Source organism: Strix aluco, chromosome 7, assembly GCF_031877795.1.
Source record: "Strix aluco isolate bStrAlu1 chromosome 7, bStrAlu1.hap1, whole genome shotgun sequence".
Lineage (NCBI taxonomy): Eukaryota > Metazoa > Chordata > Aves > Strigiformes > Strigidae > Strix > Strix aluco.
Window position 1 is genome coordinate 4,988,449 of NC_133937.1, and position 27,365 is coordinate 5,015,813.

The window sequence follows — 27,365 nt, forward strand, 5'->3', positions numbered from 1 at the left end:
AATATGAAGGGATCCTGATTTAAATAATCAATTCTTTCCTCCAGTTTACCGTCACGAGTGACTACTGGAGAGTCAAGTTTCAAATCCTCTTTCTCAGAGGCCCTTTCATTTTGTTTTCATATTAAGCCTAACAATCTCAGCTGGACTGAAATTCTCCATTCCTCGGGACTAAAATTATACTTGCCACGGGCAGAATGGAAAGAACCAATCAATGAGTGATCCCCTATAACCACAAAAGACCTGTAAGTACAAGTACAATACTGTAGTATTCTAAATCCATAACTTACAGACCTTTGCATTTTGCTGTGGGGCAGGGCAGCTGTGGTGTGCCGAGGTCTTTACAGTGACACCCAGGCATCCTCCTGTACGACTAGAGCAAACGCATAAATGATGTGCGTAAGTGCTTCAAGTTCTTTATCTCACGCAGAGCACACATGCCCTTTGCAAACCCGAACTTCCTCTGCCACTGCTGCCCAGTTAGCGAAGCCTCTTGGAAATCGTTCACATAGCCAAGCGCAGCAATATGTGCATCGGCAGATTTGGGGATTACAGGCGTTGACATCTATTTTGAGGGATTCTGCTGTCAAAACTTCCATGACAGAACCTGCACTTTTATGGCAGAAACTAAGTATTTCTATTCATATTCTTATTTTTCCATCTCTGAACAACTTTCTCACTCATAAAAGTATTTCTTCCTCACTCTGTGACTTATTTTTCTCAGCAGCCCTTTTAAATTACTTTGCCAAAATACTTGAAGTCCAAACAAGTTATGTAAGTTGGCTTGTTTACACAGTTTCTTTATTGTTTTTGCATGTTCAAGGAATAAAGTTCTGTGTTCCCAAAGCATATGGAAAAACTCTGGATATTGTACCATTTGTTAAAGGCATGGCTGTCCGATACTGAGGCCACGCCTGTTTGTAACTGCAGTGTCACGTACAGGTAGGCAGTTCAAAACTCTACTGCAGTGTTTCAAAACAACGTTGCAGTGAGATCAGACAATTTCAGAACTCCTTCCCAAACCAGAGTCCTCTAATGCTTCCAGGACTTCCAGTCTACCCCGAGCACGATGGAAGTTATTAATCATTGCTTCAGAGTTATTGTTGGACGTTGTCCTCAGCCTGAGGAGTCCTTTTATATTTGTTTCAAAGCCTGGACTGTGTCTCCCAAACTTGCATGTAGATTAACGGAATGTCTGTCTAATTTCCTAGGGGTGTCAGTAATACTACTTCTCTTGTTCTTATTCCATCTTGCTCTATGCAAAGTTTATTGGTTGCCCTGACTCCTCTACTGAGACAAAGCAGGATGCTCACTGCAAATTATGAAAATGTGTTGATTGGATTTTTTTAAAAAAAATGTTATCCCCCCAAAATGCAGACGTTCTTCTAAATACATTTAACTATTATTTTGCCCCCTTAAATCTACTACATATATCTGGATGTCTCTCATGAAATAAAATTCAAAATTATAGCAGGTTGGCTAATTTTCCTCTCTTCTTCCTAACAGGTAGACAGGCTATGCTTTAATTCCTTTTACTTTTTTTTTTCCCCCCTTTAATCACAGAATCTAAGTCCATGGCTTCCTCCACCTCTTCCTTCTTTTCTACTTCTCATTAGTGCAGAGTCCCACAGAATAGTTTTATCCTCTGAAGTACGGGTCCAAAATCTGACCCCAGGTACAACAACATCAATCAAAAGCGCCTCCACACAGCTCCACCAAGTCTATGTTGCACAAACACGTATTGTAGCAGAAGACTCTCACCACAGTAATCCCCTTGTACCTCTCACCTAGCTGCTGACAGAGTCCACCTCTTGCTAATAATATTCCAAGGAACAATTTGAGAAGCACTGTCTTATTTGATAAAACCTGGGTGGTTTTTTTTTTTGCAATCTCTTGCTTTGCAGCAGTTTCGATGCCCATCAATAGGAAATTAACATCAACTCGGATTCTGAGAAAGCAATTGTCTTTCATAGGAAGTGGATAACACAGTTCTCATACTTTCAAATGACAAATTCCTGCTGGTTATTTAGATAAACATTCCTACAACAGTATTTCAAGTTGATACTACTACCATTATTTATTAGAATAAGGGAATTTGGAAATATTTCACTGGTGCTCACACGCCACCACAAACTTCTTTTTGGGCGAACATCTGGGTTTTTTTTCTTGTGCCAAGAGAGAATATTGGCCACAATGACTTGCTCATTAGCCCCTAAAAAGCAGAATATACAAGTGCTTTATAAAATTAAGTATTAAGGAGCTTTTCCTTCCCCTCAGACAGGTAAGAGGCAACACAGTATCAGAAGAGACTGGCAGAATTTAATAAGCATCACTCACCTAAACAATGCAAAGTGTTGCCAAGATTTTCTGGGGCTTCAGTTTTCAGCTTTACTGGTGTTGAATATTTTTTATCTATTAATGGCTGCTTTTCAGTCGGGGTCCTCCTCGTGTCTGGTTTCTTTTTCTTGGTAGCTCTGAGAGGCTCGGCTAACATTCGTACTTCTCTGGGAAAAGCTGTGAGCACCTGTATGGCTCCAGCTTTTATCTTAGCTTCCAGTCCCTCTTCGGTGCCAAATTCATCTGTTTGTGAAATTTTGTAAAGAGGTAACACATGGAGCTGCTCATCACTTGGAATCACCCCCACTCTCCGGTTATCTTCCTTCGTTAATGTACAGACCTGGCAAGAACAGAAACATTTACAAATACAGCCACATACACAAAGTACAAAAGTCACTTAAATATTTAAGCAGTCATCCTAGACTTCATTGTTTTCTCATATTTTATGGCCTCAATACTATGGGTCTTTCAAATGCAAAGATTTGACAAATATTTTGTTTGATTTATGATGTTGCAGAAAAATTATTGGTACTTGAAAAATAAGATCAAGGCAGATATGTCTTGGACAGGAAAAACAAACCTTTGGCTCAACTTACACTATCCACAAATATATACCAACCTTGGTAAATAATCTGAGCTGTAAATATACTGTAAATTCCTAAGCATTCAGATTTTGTTTGTTTGTTTTTTACATATTTTATGTTCACATTGATTTTTAAGGACTAAAAAATATGAAAAAAAAAGGAAATATTATTTTTGGATTGAACTAGACCTTTCTATGACGTGGACCTGTTTTGGTTTTTGTTTTGGCTGGCAAATGGAAAAAAAAAACCCAAACAGGTACTCATACTGCTCTGTATTTTTAGCAAATCTCAGCTCAAACTTCCTCCCTCCCTCTCTCTTTAAACACACTTTCATAGATTAACACCTTTCCCCAACTCTGGCTGTCTGCTGTAATGAAGTCACAAGACGCAGCAAATGTTTGGTTTCTCTTAGGCCACTGACCTACTTTCCCTTATTAAATTATGTGTTGTGAGATACCGGAGCCGAAAGGAGATCCACTTTGATAAGGGCATATCAAAAATGTGGATAAATATTCAAACTTACTGCAACAGTTTTCTTATTGCAATTTTTCTGAATTGCTGCTGAATGTCTGCAGTACTTAAAATTTTCAGCACTTGTAGAGTTCCGGCCATTATAAATACTTAACAGCAGCGGTAAAACCAGCAGTATGCTTTCTGGTTTCATTCTGGGCTTTCCAAGGGATGGAGACAGCTTTACATGTATGAGCAGGGTGCAAATAGTCACGTCATTTACAGTTTTATTGATTCCACTCCTAAGAGACTACTGTTTTTCACAACAATCTACTACATGTCTAGAAAGCCATGCATTAATATCATGGCTTAGTTAAGGCTCTATTTCACAGGGAGTTACTAACTACACACGTACAGGAATTTGAGTGCCATCCAAGGATGAGATGATACTCCCTAAATGGAAACGTTATCATTCCATCATTGTGTAGGCTGAATGTGATGCCTATCATAAACAGTTAATCCAATTTCCCAGAATCTTGTCCCCATGCCTAACATTCCAGGGGAGAAGAAGAATATTGTTATTTAGGGGGAGGGGGGAGGGAAACAAACATTTTTTTTCTTTATAGCACAGCTTTCACATAAAGGCATCACACAATTATTTCCAGAATAATAAAACGACAATCACAAACTAAAAATCCTAAATCAATCAGGTGGTGGTTAGGGCTTTAGAGATAGCTATATGCAAAGCTGGACAGTTGCAGAGCAGCAGCAGGAGAACATTTGAGGGGCAGAGACAAAGGAGAAGAGCTTTCCAGGTGGCATTTTGAAAGGATTGAAAGAAGGGCTCTTAAGAAGGCAAAGTGAAGGGACAATTAGAAGCTGATGAGCAACGTTTACTGATGTGCTTGCTCCATGCGTACTTACCTCTACTGGGCAGCCTTTGGACTACGAGGAAGATTTAGAAAAAACAACAAGTTGTTCCATGAGCAGCGAATGATGCCTGGTTCCCTACGGACTTCTCCGTCCCCGCGCTCCCACACGCCCAACCCCAGCACCATTACCCCTGCTCCCTTCCGTGCCCCACGGAGGCAGGGCCTGGCTGAGGCTCTGTGCCTCCTGGCTACTGGGCCAGCAGATGCACGCGGATTCTCCTGCCGCCTCCTGGATTCGTCCCTCCCACTCAACAGTGAAATTTCACAGCTTGGAACAAGAGGTTCATATCTCTAAGATAATTCCGTTTCTGGAAAGTTCAGTGAAATCTGGTTGAGATTTGCCAGCAGTTTCCAAGTTACTCAGGAAGGGTGAAATAGGGTAGGACGTAGAGAGAGCACAATTACATATGTCTTGTTCTTAGAAAGCCCAGCACATCTTCCCCTTCTAAATTAAAGGCAAAAGCAGTAATAAAATAAGCACGGATGGGTCTAGCTCCCACTTGTTCTCATCAGAAGCCATGCGATTGTCACTTTTCAAATATTCTGCCCAAGCTGTATGTGTCTGGACCCATGCACTAGTCTGAAGTGTCCAAATCTTGAAGATTCAATCCACAATCTTGCTTATTTTGAAAACAGACCCTCATCCAATTAACAGTTCTAAGTTTTCATGCATTTCCCCAGACACTTCCATGGAAAACTGATCTTGTACATTTATTAGATTTATTCTTTTCCATAAGAAGATTTACTCAAAAATGTATTATAATAATCTTTCATCTGACTTACAATTAGGCAAAGGTAGATTACCTCTAGATTTTCACAAGGCTTGCCCAAGGGGATGACATACAAGCAGAGACAAAAATCATCACTCGTACTGGTTGAAAGAAAACTTATTTTAAGGAAAAATTAGTATTTGTCACTATCACAAAGCCAACACCCTCTTTAGAACAAGAAAGCCAATGAACTGTTTTGAAGAACTAAAGAAGATGAGGGCTGCAGTGTATTGGCAGAATTACGGTGAAAGTACAATCAACTCCAACACACACAATATATTAAATATGGGGTTAAAATATATAAAATGAAGAAATTTATATTAAAAATCATGTTAAAAACCTGAAGTCTCACACACCTACAGCCTAAATACCATGGCAACAAATTTAATACATGTAAAATTTCAAGGTCAGTGTCCCCCATAATGTATTTTAATATAAAAGGAAGGTCACAGTGGCAAGTGGGTAGCTGAAAAGTTGTTATGGGGAAACCAGCTATAAATTAAGGCCCTAGAGATAAGCTAGCAATTTACAGCTGAAGTAATCCTCCAAATGAGAAACACCTGTTTCAAAAGCCACTCTAATATTCAAATCTGTGCAAAATATTCCATTAGGAAACTTAAAGAGAAGCTATTGCTGAGAAGTTAAAAGCAGTATTTTCCATTGGTACTGATCCTGTGCTGCAAACTGACCAAAATTAAACCCAAACATGAGAAAATCATGGACTCTGTTAAAGCCCATTTACACAGTGAAACTGCATATCCTGCTACTCTAAATACTTTTTCCAGAACATGCAGCTAAATCATCCAGGATGCTCAAAAGCCAAAGAAAATGTTGGCCAAATGGTTTGTTTAGGTTTCCCGTGTGCTTGGTGATCAAAACCAACACCTATTCTGGGTTTAGTGATGTCATGGTAAAACCTGCATATTCATAAAACTTTATTTCTTTTAAACTAAAAATGCACCCATGAACTCAATGAAATTCCCTCCACAGATCTCCAGAGAAACATCTATAGCCACACAGCTCCCAGTGCATTATTCTGGGACTCTCTGATCTGCCTTTGTCCTCTTGAACTTCACACGTAACAATGATGTAGCCTTTTCCACCATGTCGTAAGGACAGATGTTTTAAATTCAAGTTTCAGCAAAGCACTCAGCCTCTCTAGACATGAAAGATGGAATCAAGTTTCCTATGCTCATCTCCCCTTTGCAGATGGAAGGCAGAGAAGGTGTCACTTGGGACTCGGAGGTGCTGCTGCATCATTGCTTACCAGTACAAATATGAACAATGCTGCTTTTCCTTTACCGCTGGGACAAACCGTGTCGTTTACTGGCCTGTTACACCCTGAACAAGCGTGCCCGAGAGCCAGAGAAGGGAGCCCCAAGCGTATTTGCCTTTTGCCCGCCATATACACCCAGAGGAGTGCCCTCAGACAGCATGTCTGTAACACGGGCATGGCACACCAACCGCGGTCGGGGAGCTCACAGGTTAGTAGAGTGAACTTCTAATGTTTCTCCATTTTCACGATATGAAGAACAGTAACAAAAATCCTTCCCTTACAGCCCTGGGGGGTCTATCTTTTCTTCTATTTGCTATAATCTGAACCACCAATTTAAGCATCTGGTACATCTGTAGCTCACCGAGGGATCTGTGGGCACGGTCAGAATGTAGTTTAACCATTCAAAGACTTTCTGTCATTTACTGCAAAGGCCTGGACCTACATGCCATGACTTGATTAACTGTAACTACAGAAATACAGTGAAGAGCAGAGGATTTTTTTTTTTTTAAATAAATCAGGAACAGTTTGTTGATGGATTGCTGATTGACACTACTTAGTTCTGCTGCCAGTAATAAATTTTGTATTGCAGCTGCCCTTGAAGCATCTTCCTCCCCTTGTTCCACAGTGCCTGCTACAGACTGTGTGGCACCAATGATTACACATAATTGCAGCCAGTCTCTCTCCTTCCTCAACCCCAGCAAAGAGGGCAAGGATGAGAAACACCCATATATGTGCTACAGAACTAGCGAAGTCTTCATGAACCATTTTGTTCCGGTCACTGTGAAACGCCGTATGTCAGTGATTGAAATGGATTCACACAGGTATAAAGAAGGTGATCCTCTGCAGCTAATCCAATAAAGAAACAAAAATACTTACATTTCACAGACTCCATAAATAAGTCTAAAGCTTTTATCTGTGTGTTGCTCATTTACGGTCTAGCTTCATATCCACAAGGAACACTGCACCCTAACACTGCAGCTGTAACGTACATCAGTGGCCCTTCAGAGAATGTTAAAAGATGACAAAAGAGTCTGAGTAAAAATGGATGATATATTTATTGACTTAAAGGTTCTTAAAAACCTCAAATTGTAGGCAGAAATTACTTTTGCTTCTTTCAGATAAACATGTTACTTCACACCTCTGTAGAACTGCCAAGTGTTTTCATTCTACTACAGAGAAAACAGGGAATATTCATTTTTATTTGTAGCTTTTCTACCAAAAAGCAGATCTGCTAAATTCAGGGCATGATTCTGCTAGCTAGGAAAGATAATCAGCAAATCAAATTTCCTGTGGTAATCCTCAATTTACGTAAGGTAAGGTGTACTATTCTATCTTGTATCCACAGAAGACATTTCCAAGACTTTTTTCCCCCACAGCTAACAAAAATGACAGCCTCATTTATTTTCAGAGTCGCATATAAATAATGCAGCTGATCATCAAAACAGGTATACCCAGAAAAATGTAAGGATGCTTTTCTGAAATTGTGGCAGAGACAGAGCAGGGAAATTGTTATTGGCAGCTCATTAGAGAATATATTACCTATACGGTAAACTCCATGCTTATCGTGAAACTCATCTAAGTGCTTTGCTGAACTCATGTCTGTGTCTGGTTTAAATAATTCAAATAGATTTCTAGTTTTCCTTTACTTTTGGTGCACTGTGCACCATTCCATTCATATTTGTGATAAAAGTGATTCACCAACAACTGAAGGGAGAAAATAAAAAGGTGTCACTTATGCCGTGAGTAGTGGAGATAGGTAAGAGCTGGCAGCATTTGCAAATACCATCTTATAAGGCATTTACTTTAACCTTTTTAGTCTAGAGAAACTTTAGATTTTACAAATGAAGACTTTGTGTGGGATTAAGGAGGAAGGGAAGGAATCTTACCAACACTAACGAGGTGCAAGATTACAAGTACACTCTGTACAGACTTTAAACTGTCAGGTGTGACTACCATTTGAAAAAATCAAATAAACAAAATACAAGAGAAAAAGAATAGTTTTGGATGTTTGAGGTTTGTAAGGCAGTGCAAATTGTTCTCATTCTGTTTATTACAACATTATCAGAAAACAATTATTTATATGAAAGCTGTCACCTCGGTCAGATGTATTACTTGCATATATTATGTTTTACAGACAAAATATGTCAGTTACGTAAATGACTCCTCCATCACCACCAGTCATTTATAATAAATCATGATGTATTTCGAACTAAGTAGGAAGCCAAAGCGGCTTCGGGAACTAGATGGGAATGCAGGAGGTGACCAGACAGATGCTAGAATCACACGTAGTAATTTCTTTTTGTGTTCTTACCCCTAGTTTTCCTATGTTGCTGCAGATTTGGTTATAAGCCAAAATTAACCTCAGTTTCGATCATCATCAAGCCAACCTAGACTGAAGAAAGCCCAGCACATCCTCTCACCCTGTTTGCAAAACAACATCATTTTTCACTGTAGGTCCCCAATATATACCACTAACTATATACCCAGATAGACTAATAGACAGCAAACTCTGTACGTCCTCTCAATCACACCCGCGTCTTCTCGCTGTGAAGACTATTGTATAGAGATCATTGGGTAACTCTGAATTCTAATTCACCTTCCAAACACCCCAATTCAAGTATATAAATTGCGTGTTCATACTTGCAACTATTTCCTATTTATATACAACCCTCTGTTGCAAGTATATTAAAACAAAGAGGTATCAAATCTAACTAAAGAGAATATCAGGTATGCAATAGTTATTTGTATGAGTGAGCTATCTGATGGAAATCAGATTCCAAGGCATAGTTTTCAGCAGTTACAATGATTTGATGATGTTCTGCAAGACTTACAAAATTTGGCAGAACGTGATGGAAAGACAGTAAGTTCTGGCCTATGCAATGACCTTACACAGGTCATAATTTCCCATGCTGCTTAGATTTGGAATTACTTGCAAACGCACCATGTACAACCCACAGAAATAAAGTATCAACACGAGCAAGGATAATCTGAAGCTGAAATAACATCAGATGATTACAGAAAAATACATTTGTAGAACTATTCTCCAATACATTCCTCAAAAAAAGGGCTAATTTTTCCTCCAGCTGCTTCTGGCCATAACTTATGACTTTTCTGGGATCCAATAGCACAATGAGTAGCAGACTGTTTCCATTTCATTTTGTCTTTAAGTTAAGAGGCAATGTATCACTTAACAAAACATTATTACTTTCAGAATACCTAAATTAAATTTCATTAAGAAGTAGTATACCATGCAGTTTGTCATGAAAAGGAAGTCTCATTTTCAAATTTGGGATCTTTAAGAGGTTTGAATTGCTATGCTTCAGAAGCATTGTGGTGACTGTACTTACACATGAGCTTACTCATAGCATCTTACTAATATTTCGCAAAATACCCTTTCAGCATTTTCTTAGAGAATATCCACATATAAGTGGCGTTCAATGCTAGGCAAAAATATTAAGTCTATTCAGGACTGGCATTCCTGGTGAATTCCAGGACCTGCTTCCATACGTTAAATTAACAGCCATTTGCCCAACATACAAGCACACAATTAATACGAAACAATTGTACCAGTTATTTCATTGCTGTTACATACAAATGCGAAATGCTAAGTATATGTGTAAATGCAACATTTTATTGAATCACAGCAATATAATAATGCATTTTCATTTCCAAATTTAAAAAAAAGACCATGTCTAGAATAGGCAGAGATTTCAGATAGAATTTTTTTTTTCCCCAGATATGCATCCTTTGATAGAGAAATTATTCTCGAGTGTTAACCTCCACTGACGTACACGAAGTCATCCTAGCTATTTAGAGCACTGCAATGCTCCAACTACCAAAAACCCACAGATTGCCAGTTTTATCTTTTCTCCTTTGAGCTTGTGTTTCTTCAAGACTATGGTCTCAATTTCTAAAAGATCACTTAACTGAGTAACTCCCAACTGATTTTATCACTCGCAATCCAGCCAGGTGTTTGGTAAAACCACCACACCAAAACCCCCACATCTGTGGGTTTTCCTGTCATACTGAGATTTAAAGATCATAATAGTCACCTGACTTCACCACGACATCACACTCTACTTCCTGACTAGTAACTATACTAACATGAAGCCTGGTTAAGTGCACAGTGCAAGAAAAAGTGAATTTGCTGAGAATCGAGCCTGAGGGAGTTAAGTTAATAATGAATCAGTTTGGTTTAGCTCTTCCTCTACAGCGGTCTGTACAGCTCCTTGCTTAGATAATTATTTGCCTTTGAACATCAAACCTCTGCTGTGAATAGCTTATCTGGCCTATGGCCAATTCTCTCCAAAGGGGCTGGGTGTCTTAAAAGAATTAAGGTATTTTCTAGGAAAGATCCCTCCCATACCTTTCTTGATCTGTTCTGTAATAAGAGGAATTTATGTCCTCTGTAGACCAGCAATAAATATATGCAAATAATGTGGGAATGTATAAATGGCAACGTGCAATTTATTTCATGATACCTTAAAAACCTTCATGCAAATGTACCCAACTAAATGAAGCAGCATTTTAAAACACACAGCAATCACAACAGTAAAGAGCAGAAATGAGAAAATCCCGTGTACGTACCACAGTGCTTCCATTGTGCATGTTATGTGTGTCCTTATGGGCATGGGCACAGAAATCTATGCAAGCTGTCACACCAGAGAAAGGCCTACCGTCCTTGGATCCGAGCCGACAGTCTGGGCCCATGTGTTCATTTTCCACCTAAAAGGAAAATAAACTACAGGTACTTGGGACTGAAAGTGAGCGACTTGGAACCCCATGAGCCACAACTGCACTTGTGACTGAGGAACTGCAGCCAGTAAGAATGATCAGGAAGCACGAAAACACGTATTTTCCTATGAAACATGCAACACTTAGGATGGGATATCAGTGAGATAATCAGCTTGGTCAGAGTCAAAATGTCTTTAAATACTAAAAACATCTTACTTAGAGTATTATCTGTAAGCCTTTGACAAGTGCACAGCTCAGGGCATAACGTAACCATCAGCTGAATAAAAAAGGTGCAGTATTTTAAAACCATCCAAATGAAGCAACCACCATAAGTAAGCAAGCGGATTCACCACATCCCCGAGGTCTGTGGCTTCTGCCCATGCACATACTTTGGGGTTTCGTCTTCTTTTCAAACTGTGCTGCCTGTTCAGAGCTACAGCTACACTAGTTGGATGTCACAGACCTACCTGGTTCTGGAAAGCTTCAGGAGCAAGCTTTTTATAAACCGGAGCCACATCAGTAGCTAAAGTTTGCAAATTATTTTCAAGAAGTTCCTCCTGCAGAGAAAGGCAACATTCAGAGCGCTGCAATTTGCTTTAAAAGAATCTAATCCTGTTTAGAGATGCCTGACAAGTCGGTGAAGTTGTGGAAGCCCACCTCTATCTTATATTTTACTAATCTGACTTCTGTTTTGCTGCCTTTTGCCCCCAACCATAAATAGCTTATTTTTGCATGACATTGTTAAATATAAGTCAACCAAGTAACAATGGAGGATATCTGCTAGGGCAAAGAAACCCAACACACAAGGAACTAATTTCTGCATCACTTCCCCCTTCCGATACATAGACAGTTGAGGAATGAGTTATGTTCCACACAAACTAGAGAAGTACACCTGGAAGAGACAAATTATCCCACATGCTGAGTGGAGATGGAGCCCCAGGTCTTTTGGTGTTTTGCTTATGGGGCCTTAACTTATGTCAATGCAGCCCTGCTAAAAGAATCCTAGGTTTCTGTCTTCTATTTCTTTTAATTATACGAGTAACTCCCAATAGCATGTAATGTTAATTTCAGCTCTTAGGGGAAGAGGTGCATTTCTATCATATTAGGTACATTTCTATCTTATTAGGAACATTTGGTAACTCCTTTGTTCTTTGGAGGTGCAAAACTCAGGACTAGATTAATCTACTAGATTAGGAAGTAATATTCCCTTCCTTGGTGTAAGCCATATAAACATGGAAGTAGCTAGGTGGGCTTCTATGGCAGTGTAACATTTAAGCTCTTACATACAGCAACAATTCCTAAATTCTTTTCCTAAATTTTTGTTTTTTTCAGGAAAATCACCACCCAACTGGGAAAGAAAAGGGTGGTGACATACTCCCTACTTTGTTTTCCTCCAAGGGCCAGGCTTTGAGAGACAACCGCAGCTTCAGTTTTGCATGCTGTATAGTGGCAAAAAATAACAGCTTATTTTATTTTGTTTAAAAAAACCCACAAACCACTTATCACCATGTATTGTAAACATCAATGTATATAAACATGTAAGGATACTTTCACATTTCTCAACGTGATGTTACATTACAAAATGCCACCATATTTTTAACTCATACAACAGCCACTTTATTAACTGTTGATCACTATAGGTTTTTTCTGAACTGCATCGAAGGTAACGCATCCTTAATTATCTATCCTATGTACTATTCTTACCTAGGTATATTACACCCTTAACCTCATCTCACTCCATCCAGTGCCTCAAATGATCCAAATCTTTCTGGACTTCGAACTATCATCTTCTTAATTTGCTATACCTCCTAGCTTTATGTCATCTGCAAAATCATCAATATCCAATATTTAGCTAAAAGAAGTATTTGCTAGAAAAATTAATGACAAAACCAAATGAAGAAAAAAATTATTTACCAGTAATTTCACTTGTTTGAGATGCACTGACAACCTGCACGCAGACCGCAACTGCCCAAGCACCACTGCTGCCTACAGCTGGAGGCTTTGCACAGTGGCAGCCTAAGGGCGCACGTGCTTCCCTCGCAGGCACACGCAGTACCTGTGTGCTGTGCCACCCTCATCCCCTCTCCGCTGCAGAATCCAGAGAGGCTTTAAAACAACTTCCATGGAAAAAGGGAAATAAGGGAATGCGCTTTTAGATCACACATCTAGAGAATGTCCTGGTTAAGTAATCTTCTCGTTTAGGCAACTGCTTTTACCCTGCGGTAGAAGGCATTCTCCTCAAAAACCTGCAGGTTTCCTGTCCAGTGAACAGGCAATGCCAGACAGCTCTCGTGAGTGGGGCATCATTTCTAGACGCTGCTGTGAACGCCGCTGTGCTTGACTGAGCGTCCGAACGGGGCTCAGGGGGGCCGTTTTACAAACACGGAGGAAGCGCTGCCACCACCAGAGCTGGCAGCCTCACAGAGCATATTCTGATCGCAGACAGATCTGTCTGAGCTGTCCTGCAAGAGAGCTGGCACAGTCCAGTACTTCATTAGCCAGCGCATATGGAGATTGCTGCCTTTGCCGATTCCCCAGCTAATGTTATTAAAAGCATTAGAAACCTACAGAGCAAACACATGCACAGAGTGCTCCATGCACAGCATTACGCAAGGGGAGAACCTGAAAACACAAGATCACAGAGAATGGAAAGGGACAAAGGAGAAGGGGAACAAGATTCCTAAAATGAAGGAATGCCCAATAAACGTTTTTCTGTAAACTGAAAATTTATAAAACAAATTCCCGCTTGAGCCATTTGAGACAAGCAGAGCTGTTTTCAGCTTGTACTGCCTTAGTCATATATCCAGTGAGAAGAAGGGCAGCAGGGCTGTGTGCTCCCTACTCTGCTGAGGCAGAAGCCCCCCACTTTAAGCTCTAATAAAGTTTGTGAATACCCACAATGCGAGTGGACAGCACAACTCGGAGGAGACTGAGGGTTTTGCATTCATGCACATAAGCAGGAAAGATGCTTCATCAACTGTTTCAGGAAAAAGTTAGGGCTTGGGAGGCATATTTAGCTCCAGTGAATCAAGTGACATCTCTTTCTCCCAAGAAACAATTACTGTTTCACATCACATGTACATTTGCATGTGTACGCTACACATGAAAAAATGCAAGAATACTACTGTCTGGACTTCAACCAGCTCGGTCTTTTCTGTTGCTGACAGCAGTGAAGTTCGGGAGCTGAGAAAGATTATCAGCATGGTAACCCAAATGGAGAACTGGGTAACTGACTGCCCTATAGCATGTGTCTCTTAAAGCATGCCAGATGTGCTAGGAAAGGCATGATACTTTTACCCGGGAGTTCCACAGGGGAGTGAGGTTAGAGACATCTACAGTCAGAACACAAGGCACTTTTGAGTTACCCTGAGGAATGTACGTTCACCCAGCAGTGGTTATCAGTTTACAACACTTTTATTCCTTCTTCATGAAAATATTTCCAACGTAAAAAACAAATTTGGGTTTTGTGGGGTTTTTTTAGAGGTTTGTTGCTTCACATCACTGTATTTTCTGTGCTATCTCAGTTTTATGTCATCACTAACACTCATAAGCAGCAATTACATTTCACTGCATCATATTTCAGTGTATTCATTCCTTCAAGCGTGTTTAAAAAACATGCTGCCCACAGAAAAAGCAGTTTATTCTAGGTGGCAGACAGAAGACCAGGTTGTCAGCTGTGTCAGTGCGAAAGCAGTGCAACCCAGGGTACAAAGTTTTCTATGACAAGGCAAAAGGACTCAATCTCTGAGGTGCAGGCTTGGTGCTTAGAAAAACCTTTAGCTGCATGTTATACTTAACAAAGAATTAACATTTCATACAGAGTTCCACTGTGGAGCTAAATATGCATACAGAAAAGCATTTAAGGATCATTTTAGGGTATTTAAATACATAGTAAACAACAGGTTTTGTACAGTGGAAAAATTATAAATACTACAGTTACAAAACATTTAGTTGGGTGCCTGTGTGATAAGCTATGCAATATATGCGTGGGAGATGGGGTGCATATCCGTACATTTAATTTCTAGTTCTGAAAATCATCAGAATAAGTATTTTGAGGGAAAAACCCAATAAAATAAATAGAAGAAATCTTACTTGTTTAGGGTCATCTGTGAGAAGCCTAAATTTCCTGGGGTTTTTGCTTCTGGCAAATTTACAGCCATTGAAATACATACTCCATGAACAGCCAAATGAGAATGACGCTCCACAAGTTTCGGGATCAAGTCCTTGACATGCACAAGTACGACTATGAAAGGAAATAAAGATGTCAAGTCAGCTGACAACGCATTGTTAGATCAATGCTATTTGCTATTTCTTTTATAATACATAGCATAACAACATGGGAATTTATAAAATATACAGTTTAACCAGATCTTTTCTGTTAAGGAAATATTCATGTGTAGAGAACTGACTTTTTCCCCCATAAAGACAGTCTCAACTCCCCAAAGCCTCATTTCTGGGGAATACATAACACTCATCTATAGCTATATAAATATACCCATGCTACTTTGATTTTGACTTCTCCAGCTGCATAAAATTTTCATCCAAGAAAATACCGCTGCTCCAAAAGGTTACCCTTAAATCCAATAATTATTTTGTTATGTGCAACAGTACCATTAGCTCCAATTTGATCTAACTTTCGAAGTGGAACAACTCTACTCAGCCCAACCCTTTGAGAACACAAGCATTAGTTTCTGGTCACTGTACAGCTACTAGCGTCTGTTAGATGTGGGCTACACAAAAATCAGCCCAAAGACAGCAGAGCCTCAGCTGCAGTATATCACCTAGACAAACTAAATTCCTCTAGAGGCAGAGAGAGGACAATCCTAATTTGGAGTGTTCAATCTCTTACTTTTTTAAAAAAGTCACATAACACCTTCTTAGCAGCTTTTCAGCATGGCCCTGTGTACAAAGGGCACACTGACTGTCTTTGGGCTGCCACCCCTTTCCCTGGGTGTAATCTGTGTGACTATCACTTCGAGCCTGATCTCTAGGAGAAGCCAGGAACTAAGTCTTATACTGAAATGACACCTAGTGGTTTGTAGTTTTAAATGAGCTTTTGCATATTTATTTTATTAGCCGAACTATTGAATTCTCAAGTTATTTATTACAGAACATTCAACAGGCAACGCAACAATAATTTACTACTGAAGTAACTTACTCTTCATTTAACGCACATCTGCGGCTGGTGGGACAGCCGTATTTTCTGAGACTCTGTGTCAGTTCTTTGTACAGTGTATCAGCCAGGAGATGAGGGATCCCTTCCCAGGCCAGTATGAGAATCACGATGACGGCAGTTTGACAGTGGTGTCCTGCACGCTGACGTACCAAGCACAGCAACTTTTCCTCATCGCTACTTCTCCGTATCACCTGGAAGAATCATTTTGTTTATTCTTAGAAAAGCATAGGAAACACATAATGTGTTACTCTTCTTTGGGACATGTAAGGCCTGGAAGAGTAAGAAATACTGCTGCTCAGAGAGTGTCCGTCAGTAAGCAGGACTGGGACAGCACCACACACTGATCTCTGGTGTAGAACACAATTTTGCGTTGTCTTTTTACCTGTAGAAGAAATAGCAGTATGTTTTCACAGGAGGAGGAATATTTTAGGTGTTCTACACAAACAATAAAGAAGATGGATTAAGAGGAAAATAACCACTAGAAGGAAATAATAACCCTGAGACAACAGATCCACTGCAAACCTAACAGTTACCTTGAAAGTAATACTGAAAAGGTATTGCCAAAACCCGGAATGCAGGTACATAAAAGTACATCACAAAGGCACACGTATACGTGGGTTAGGATGGTTACTCCAGTGACATGTCAGTATATAAAATGTTTCCCCACCTCACAAAGTAAGATTAGAAGAAATTGATGAAAATAAACTGTGTTCTTAGTGGAGGAAGCAATGACATTTTTCAAAACATATCCCTACATTAAAGATATTAGCAGAGTGCTGAAGTTTTTTACTAAACTGTATGAAATACAAAGCAATCCTTGTCAATCTTATCCATAAAACACAAAGACTAACACAATATGGCACAGTACAATATACCACTGAACTAAAAAAAAGAAAAAAGCTAGACAGTCCTATTCCCACATATTTAGGTTTTTATCACAATCTGAAACAGAGTTGCATTGTAAGACGACCAAAAAAATGCATTAAAAGTAGTTAATACAAGAACATAATCTTTGAAAATATGTTTATCTATTCTTCAAGTGTATTTTAGCCAGGGTAGCCTGTACAAGGCTTCCAACAAAGGTGTCAAGACCTCAGCGTTAAGCTTCAAACATATTAGGTCTGGTCCTCTCTCAGGCACTAGAGGCTAAATCGTCTTCCTCAGCTCTGTCATACATCGGGTGGGGACCAGCAAGTCTCTCCTTACTGCGTGCAGATGGCGAGCCCTGACGTTGCCGATATTCTCTGCCAGCATCGCTGCAATACGCTTGCTCGGGGCAAGCAGTCGGTCACCCTGGCTTCCCACCAACACCTCTCCATCAGCAGAGCTCCCACAGGCGTGTTACTAGTCATGGACTATAAAAGCAGGAAGGCAACAGTTTCACTTACTTTTCAAATACCTACAAACATCTGAGCTTTCAGGCAGCTTCCCTATTGGACTGACATCAAAGCTTCTTTGTTGCCAGACACGCAGCTGCCATTCATATGTGACCCCTAGCCTGATCAGCTGTGAATATCTAAATTATTTGAACTCATTAAAAGTGGGGACCAAAGTACACTTGCAATTAATCTGCAAATAAGGTTTTCAACAGATGAACAGTTTCAGAGGGAATCTGTGCAGACTTAGCAAGAAGCAGCAAGCTTAATTTGTGTCAAGAGTGGAAGTATTGCCCTTCTAACGTTAATCATACAGTCTTGCAATCAGCCTTAAACTTAATGAGAAAACAAGCAAATGCATCCAAGATAGCATTCCTCAAAAGGAGTCTTGGTTGTGGCTGACCAACCAGTACAGTATTTTTTATAAAGAAAGAAAAATAATGCAACTCATTTACATTTGAGTGAGGTTTACGGAAAATCTATTATGGCTACTATACAATACAGGTTATTCATGTTGGTGTGAGTTTTACATTCCTGAGGCAGCACAGTTCCTTCAGGTCAGAAGGAGAGGAATTTAATTTCGTTACTCAGCATGAAGGGTGATGCTTTTACTCTTTTTTCTTTTTTTGGTTTGTAGACTTTGTAACTTCAATAAAGAAATCTGGTACCTCTTCATTTCTCAGTACAACATTGGGTTGCCCTTTTTGAGTTCTCATATAGTTCTAAACTGAAAATACCCAGTCGAGGGAAAACGACAAATGGACAGGAAGGAAATTTGTAGTTTCCTTTAAACTAACACCACACTTCCTTGGACTTCAACATGGCTGGAATTTGCTTCATTATGCATGCAGTAGAGAATGCAATACTCTTATTGGACCCAAAAACATTTTACAATCCATCATCTTTCAGGCCACAAAGGTAGCTGATGGATTTATTAGTTGTCTGAATTTAATTTCTGTAGCTCTTACGAGGTTACATCCTATGCTCGTCTGGCCACTACAGCTGGAATGCTCCTGTCCTGTTGTTCACAGAGATAAGGCACTTTTCTCACCTGACTGTTAAGGTCTTAGAAGAGCACTAGAACTGGCACCAGAACAGTCACAGTTGCTCTGGGCCCACAGCCAGTGACAGTGCAGACCGAGCTGGAGCCACGCTGCTTTTCCTGCATAAACTGATGATGCCCCTTCACCTGCTATGGCTGGCACTCTCACAGCAGTAATAAACAGAGCTTCTCTTTTGTGATAATAATAATAAATCCACAGCAATACCACACTCAATATACAGAAAAGCACATCTGACCAGGACAACTGAAAACTATGGAATAAATCCAGCCAACAGAAACACTGTGTCATTCATGATGATTTGACAATTTTTCTAATGGGGGAAAGTGGCAGTTTGACTTGGTGACTTCTTAGCTGCTTTAACACTGATGTAACTTCATTAATTTCCAACTTGTCATTTGTTTTCCAGTGCCTGACTGCATCAAATAAATTTTTGAACTCTACAATAAATTGTATGTATAGGTGTAGATATATATTAAGCAAAAGTAAAACTGAGCAATTAATACAATCCAAAATATGACTAAGCTGTGTACTGCTTATCCAGATGTAGCCTGATGTGCTCATAAATCAGATTTCTTACTGTTTTTCTAAGTAACAGACCTAGTAAGGTTTTAGTTGACTGATCATTTCCTTAGCTGTCTCCAGTTTATTTCTTTATTTCTACTCCAGTTTCTGCAGCTTAAAGTTACTGGGAATGGTTCCAAGATCTTTTCAACCTTAATCATCACCAAACCATAGATTGTTTTAACCAACTGCCCCGCCATTTACTTTACAGAAACATCACACTTGTTAAAGTCATACAACACTGTCTTAATAATGTCCTCAGGAGAGTAGCATATATAAAATCTCAGCCTACACTTGAGTTCACTTGATTCCTTTCTTTTCAGCGTGCATTTGACACGGTGTCCTCCTCAGTAAGGCAAATGGGAAATAGTATATTGTCACAGCCACAGAGAATATGATAATAATGCAATTTACTAATCAATTCTTCATGCAATAATTTAAAATGCATATTTATTTGCTACTGAGAGGTTACAAACATAATTCCCGGTGTACTTATTGTGTATCTATGAAACACTGAGATGACAAATATTATGCCACAAATAGAGCAAGTCCCTCAATGTTTCCTGGGATTGTGAACAATGCACAAATCAGCTGGCAAATCTTGTGTCTAGAAGTTGTTGGTATTACTCATGATTTCTGTGATGTAGTTCACAACAGTGATAAAGTAAATAAATCTATGCTTCAGTTCGCTTAATTTTGGTCCCTAATGCATTTAAAAGGAATGAGAAAGTAAAACATTTGTCAAGTGGTGGAACTTTAAAGCTAGGGTTTTTAAAATGGGAAAATACTAACTCTTCCCCTGTAATTACTCTTCCACACAAGATAACCCTGACTTCTTAGTGACTCACATCGAAAAATAATATAATCAACAAAACAGACTTGTAAAAAGTTTGTGAAGTAAATGTCATTTGGTCATCTTTTTGCAGGTATGTAGGACCAGATGATCCCTCAAGTCATTTTAGCAAGGACTAGCTGTCATCAGTACTAAGTATCCATCAAAAGAGTCCCACATTAACAATGAATAATCTGTTTCATCTGCAACACAGCACTTCTGGAAAGCAACAGACCTAAAAACTCACCCCTAGCGCATGACCAATACCTGTCAGCCCCGTTCTTCACTCACAATAACTGGGCATGAAGTTACATACTACCCACTCCCTCACATGTTTACCAACATAACCATGTCTAGGACAAAAGAAAAAACTGAAATGGGACACACCTCCTTCCAGATAGCTTTCTTATGGACATACATATTTGGACACACAATACCACAAGTATCATCCTTGTAGGTTGCTGATTTGGGCAGGATGCTCCTTTATTTTGATCATTCTCAAGCCAAGTTCTGTACATCCCTCCTGTGCTGTAGTCAGGCACCCATCACTACTGCTTTCTGTACCATGCCTGTTCTGCACTACTGGGGCTACCCATGTGTCCTTGTTTATGTGGACCTCTAAAGCCAGGCAGCAATTCAAGTAATCTATTTTATTAGCTAGCCCAGATATTCTCAAATGGCAGAATTTGAGAATATGAGCAAGCCTTCAAGGTGAGCACAGCCAGTCAGCTAGGAGAGAAAAACAATCAACTGCTATTATGGCAACATACCACAGCTAAACCTCTGTTTCCACAAGCCACAAAAGTAGAGGTTTACCCAATTTTCTTAACAAAAAGCAGGAGCCAAAAGCTAGAGTATATTTACTGAAGAGGTGCCATGCAGAGCAGAATTTGCTCCAGCAATTCAGCAACCAGTTATGGGATAAATAAGAGGAAAAGTTTTTCACTCCCTTACATACAAGGATAGTGAAGAGACAGAAAGGGATGCTAAGACTTAAAGAATACAAGAACAAGACGAGGTCAGAGGAATGGACTGTCCAGCCTGAGAGTGGACAGGGATCCTGAGAGTGACTAACAGCAGTTGCTTAGGGATGAGCATCAGGAAAGGCACTCGGATGCGGAGATGCTTCTCAAGAACTAACTGCCAGGCACCTTCCAGACACCGGCCGGCAGCTTGGGGGACGTGCTCTCTCCCAGCTTTCGAAGGATTTGCCTTCTGTACATTTGTCCACTCACTTCTAAATCTATGCGGCATTTTACCATCCACTACATTCCTGGGCAAAGCTTAATTCCAGACTAAAAGAAAAAAACATTACCTGTTCTTTGCGCTGAGCTCACCCCCTGCTAGTGCCCTCTAGGTTTGATACAGGATGGGACTGTGAATAGTAGATTGCTACTCTGCTTGCTCTCCATGCCAAACACTTTCAAGAGCCCTTTCTCCCCCTCCCCCTCTGTCAGGATGGTGAATCTGCACCTCTACCTGTCTTTCCCAGTTCTGCTGTGCTTTCTTGAACTGGGGGACCAGAACAGGACGGTAAAGGCTGGGGTACAACATGCTTCCTCACAGAGACAAAATTATGGTTCATGTTTTCTTTATTCCTCCACAGTAACCCCACTTTTTGTGTAACTTTATCAAGTGAATTTTATCTATCATTTTAGCGGCCATTCATTCTGGATCACAAGTCCTTCCTGCTCTTTATGATATCTGTCCCTGCTCTTCATGATCCTGAACAACTCTGTATCATCAGCAGTTTGCCACCTCAATGTCTCCAACTTTTTTCAAATCATTTCTGAATGTATTGAACAGCATCAGTAAAGTTATGCTATCAATAAATCCTGCTTCAGCTGTCCAAATGCTCGATTTCTAATTACTTGAATTATTTCTTTTAGATTGTTGAAGCAACTGTCTCAACCCTTGGCAGGAGCTCTAGAACAAGGCATAAGTACACTGTGAATAAAAATTACTTGGTGTCCTTAAACGTAAGCCAGTCTATCTAAATTAGCACGCACATGACTTATGTAAGTAGCTAAGAGTCAGACTGCAGAAGCTCAGCATACCAGATGCTGAATTACCACATGGATGAGAAATTGCTTCCCAATTTAGGATCACCAGAATAGTTGTGTTAACTTTACCATGATATAAACCAGACACCACTAGCAAATAGTGCAAAATTTTAATTGTGAGTTAAATACACTGCTATAAATTACTGGATGAAAAAAATAATGGAACCAACAAAAAGGTCCTTTTTTTAGCTTTATTTAATCTCCATGTGGTTCCACTGCAATACTCCCTCCAGCTCATTCTGAATTTCTTCAGTAAAATAGCTATGTCTCCTTTGCAGGATATCAGTAGTTGATTTACTCTCACTGTTATTTTCCGAAATAGGTGACTCATTTAGAACAGTTTGGCTTCAAGTTTTCTAACCTGCAGATTTTGCCTCTGTGCAAAGTCTGTGTATGGAGCCTTCTGTACAGAGGACAAGAATCTCTGCTAAGCTACAATTCCACACCATACAACCTACACCAGCGCAAAGGAGAGCACAGTGCTGCTGTTCTAGCAGGAGACGCTGTGTAGCAGACAGCAGGAGAAATGTTCTTGTTGGCCACAGAAGTGAGTCTGCCCTCCTTTTTCCTAATTCACCCCTACATACACATTAAACCACATTAAACTGTTTTCTTACTGGAAAATGTTATATCCTTTTATTCTCAGTGTGTTTAAGAGATATTAAAACGGAAATAAATTCCACTTCCCTAAATTCTCTCTTCTCGAGTACTGGCAGCCTACATCAAAAGAGTTAGCACAGAACAGTTACCATCAATCACAATACTACGAAGTTACTTAGCTGTTTTTACAGGAAGTTTGGTATCTGCAATTATCTACAAACACCTTTTTTCAAGTTGCTACTGGAGGCAGTATTGTACTGTTTACAAATGAGCAGGCTGCAGTATTAAGTGATTCTTCTATAATCATGCAACCAATACCGAAGAAATGAGGACAAAATTCAAGTCTCAACTCCCGGTGCCCTCTTACCCTCCCTACTCCCTCAAACTTCCCTTTCTGTTACATTGCAGGCAATGGTAAACTGCACTTTGTATGATATGGATGACAATAATAATCTACTCTCTCAGTTTGTTCAGGTATCCCATTTGTTTTTATTACGGTAGTTATAATAGCAACTTAAAATGCTTGCTCTTTTATAATACTTAACTTTGTTTACCTTAATATAGCTTTTTTGTTTCATGTTTATTAAAATATTTGAGTAGTTCTTCATATTAAACAACATTAAAACACTTTTATTTATTTCAGAAACCATGTAAAAGTTTCTAATAATTTTGAATCTCAAACCATTACAGCCTTTAACAAAGAACGGCTTTGCTTTGGATAACATTACAAACATTTTCACCCAAAATAAACTCCCCTAATTTTGTATTTAACAGGCATACCTCCTAGCAAACAGTGAAAATAGTGCCTACACAGCTGTAGTACCCGCTACACACACTAACTTAATGTATTACAACATTATGGCAAGAAAGTGATGCTCTAATACAATGTTGTCCAAAAAGGTGAACAAAGCCTCCACCCTCTCCATGTGCCAAAACTAGTTTCCTTCCAGACTTCTCCTATGGAGAACATCATTCAATCATAAAGATGGTTTAATAAATGAAATAAAAGCTTCAAGTGCAGTAAGCTGTTTAAAGCAGAATGGAGATGCACATTCTACTTAAACCTGTGGCCAGGGAAGAGTCAGTCCAGGAGAATTTACTTTAAAGCCCTTTTCAAATGTATTTCAAAAATCCCCCATTCTATCACATTCCAAATACCATGACAGCTTCCTTAACCCCTAGCTAGCAGTGCCACACCAGATCTCCTCACCGTTTCACTGCCAAGCAAGATACAGAAAATAAGCATCAGAGAGTCTGCTTACACGTGCCTGACTTCCCGATGAAGTGGTCCTCTGACAGCTCGGTTGATTAGTAATGATCATCCACTGCAAAGTACCTTGCTCATTCACCATTTCATTTTCTTTAATAAGTTACATATCTCTTCTAATACTAACAATAACTTATACATAGAAAGCCTAAAAGCTAGAGTAACTTATCAGTTTTCTTGCTTTTTCAATTCCCTATTTAAATCATTTTCAACTCAATCAAAACTAGCAAACTGAAAAAAATAATCTTCTCTGCACCTGCAGAATAATCTATTGTTATTAAGGCTCATTCAGCACTCAACAAATTGTAGTTTCTGGCATTCAGCTACAAATTCCTATCTGTTCAATGATCTATAAAATCTTGGTTATAACAATGGGTTATCTAAGCATTACTTTTAAAAAACTGATTAATTTCACTGGCTAATATTAGGCTCAGGCCTGTACAGGACTGTAATTTCAAATTTAAGTACATTTTTAAAGTATCTGTAATCAGGGTTTTTATCCATTTTTAATCTACTCCTATTTTTTTATTACTTACATATCCAACTAATATACAACCAACACTACAGAAAAGATAATAAAGATCTGTCAAGTTATAAATATAAAACTCAAAAATGGCAGACAGTACAGAAGTGAAAGGGTTTGAGAAACTACTTGCAAAAGGCATAAAAGCCCCACAATAGTGTATTTTCAAACTAATTAGGGTCACCAGCTGGCTAACAGAATCTGGAGGGTCAACAGATCATCAAAGTGTTTAAAAACAAACACACAAAAGAAGACACTCAGAGAAGGTAAGGCTCAAGATGCAAAACCCACTTCTGCTGTCTTCACAGACAAGAAGGTTGGAAGATTCCTGTGTCAGAAACCTTCTTCACAGAGGACAGCTGAGGATATTTTTCTAAAGTTAAAGCCCTGACAAAAGTTGTTATAGGACAATAGCAACAAAAAAACCCAAAATGAAACAACCCTCCCCCCTACCAAACAGTAGCAATTTGCCAAGTCCAGATGATATTCACCAAAGAAACTCAAAGATGAAACAAGTGAAATATTAAATGTGATATGCATTGTCTTGATTTATAATACACTAGTACCAGAGGGCCTGAAGATTACCAAGAGGATACTACTTTGTAAAAAGACCCTGGAAGAAAGGTGTTAATTCAGTGATCACATGAGCCTGGTATCTGTGTGGGGCAAAGCAGTGATCACACAGGAAAGTGTGTTGCACAGGGAGAAGTCAAATAAACTTTTCTGAACTGAAGTCACAGCTTATTCATACTGCAGGTCTTTCTAGATTTCCAAAAGCCATTCAATAGGTCCTTTAGTAAAGGCTCTTAAAAAAACCCTAATGTGTCTTGGGACAAATCAAAAGACCACACATGAATAATTGGTGAAAAGACAGGAAACAAAGGCTGGTATGTCTCCGATGGGAGTTCTGTTGAACTGTGCTCAAGCTTGTGCTATTCAGCATGTTTGTTAAGGGTAAATAAAAGGATGACAACATTTGTTGATGCCACTAAGCAATTCCGAGTAGTGAAGACAAGCACAGTCTGCAAACAAATGAAGGAGGAGTTTATACTGCTGAGCGGGCAGTAAAATGGCAGATAAAATTCACTGTAGATGTGCATATTTAATACACATGGTGAAAACAATTCTATTTTCAGATAGAGATGGACTCTGAGTTGGCCATTACCATGCAGGAATGAGAGTCTGGCATAATGATAGAAAGCGCTACAAAAATGCCAAATCAGTGCTCTCCAACAGAGAAAAAGCAAAAACAACTGCTAGGAATTACTGGGAATAGAGCACAAGGCTGAAAACATTAAGCCAGCATTTTAACTCCTCACATAAGAGAACAGGAAGGAAAAGGAGAAATAAAGATGACAATATTTATAAAAGGCAACTGAGCACAAAGACACTGCCTCCAGCTCAGGGAACCACAGAGCTATGAATTACTGGAAACTGAGTCTTCTGGGAGGGAACTGCCCTGCTCCTACACCTTTTGCTATCGGTCAGCACTGGAGACAGGGTATCGGCAAGGACCTCTGCCCTGACCTGGCCACTTCTATCACTTCTTATCTCTGGTCTTTATTCAGAGCTGGAGCCTTAAAAATTACACTGCAACTCTGAATAAAGACAATGGATAGCAACAATAGCTTAGTTGATCCAAGCCAATGTCCACTGAAGCCAGGAGAAGGCATAGGAAATGGGTTTAATCCAGAAAACATTAAGACTTGAAGCTGACCTCCTCTGAGGTCAGTGACATGTATCTTTGACTTCAGTGCAGCAGGATTATGCCTACAGTGAGCTGCTCATGAACAACTAACAAATTCATAAACCATTTCTCATAAATAGAGGTAATTATAATTTACCATCAGACACACTGAGAGCAGAAAAAAACCAAACCACAACAAATCTGTTATCAGCTAAAGCACTGATAAAACAATGGGATTGATATGAGTCAGGTCACTTACCACTGGCTGGTTATAGGGGATGCACAGTAACATGGAGCTTTTTATTATATGAATGGGCTACTAAGAATGACAGGCAGTAATTTCAGTACTTCAAAGGGTTTTTTTTCTTTAACTTATTATGAAGTATGATGAACTTGGACAAAGCAAAAAAGCAAAAGAAATCCAAACAGAAAAGAGAGTACATTTACCTGGGCCTATATCAGAGAATGGGAATTTATTTTCTAATCATACAGTTATCACCTAAACAGATATCCACACGTTGAAATCTCAGCAAAACTCTATGAATTCTATTTTGACATAAAAATGAGACAATACAATTTCTGATGCGAAAAAATCAGAGGTCAAGCAGTCTCCTTGGTGCCACACGTGGTGAAAACAATAGCAAGTTCATCTTCGCACAGTTCAGCTCATGTGGGTGTCAGTCTAATGCTTACACATACTGCCATCATAAGGTTTCAAACCCTAGGTAGCATTTACTGATCATATTTAGGTTCAACTAATAGGATCATTCTTGTCCACGTCCAGGAGGACAAAGTATCACCCTAAAATGCAATACATCAGAGAAATACAGAAGAGACAGATGTTTATTTCTTCTCAAAAAAAGACTGAAAGATAAAAGATTCTGCAAGTTTATGGTAACCTGAAATCTGAGGAAGAAAACCTTAACTCCTTTTGGGGAAAGGAGTCCCTCTCAGTAAATGTTTAACACAGCAGGCACATGTTTGGAGCCACTCAAGCAAAAACTATTTAGGAAGGAATCAGTATTATGAAATGCAATCACTAACAGAAGAATTTATGGACACAGGTATTTTAGAGCCTACTTTAATCTTAAAATGTTTCTAATGAACCACTAAGACAAAATTATCTAGTGGAAATA

General features: G+C 39.3%; 1 protein-coding gene across 2 annotated transcripts in view; it reads right to left on the minus strand.

Annotated features, from left to right (window-relative positions):
* TET1 (tet methylcytosine dioxygenase 1) overlaps window positions 1–27,365 on the minus strand; it is an 88,741-nt gene that overhangs the window by 13,776 nt on the left and 47,600 nt on the right. Inside the window, exons 9-14 of one of the 2 annotated variants that reach the window (XM_074830280.1) lie at window positions 16,239–16,447; window positions 15,173–15,323; window positions 11,548–11,637; window positions 10,934–11,071; window positions 4,293–4,313; window positions 2,335–2,674 (exon numbers count right to left, since the gene is read on the minus strand). In XM_074830280.1, the coding sequence (XP_074686381.1) occupies window positions 2,335–2,674; window positions 4,293–4,313; window positions 10,934–11,071; window positions 11,548–11,637; window positions 15,173–15,323; window positions 16,239–16,447 (949 nt within the window). The remainder of the gene's footprint in view (window positions 1–2,334; window positions 2,675–4,292; window positions 4,314–10,933; window positions 11,072–11,547; window positions 11,638–15,172; window positions 15,324–16,238; window positions 16,448–27,365) is intronic. The other variant, XM_074830281.1, reaches the window with a different exon arrangement.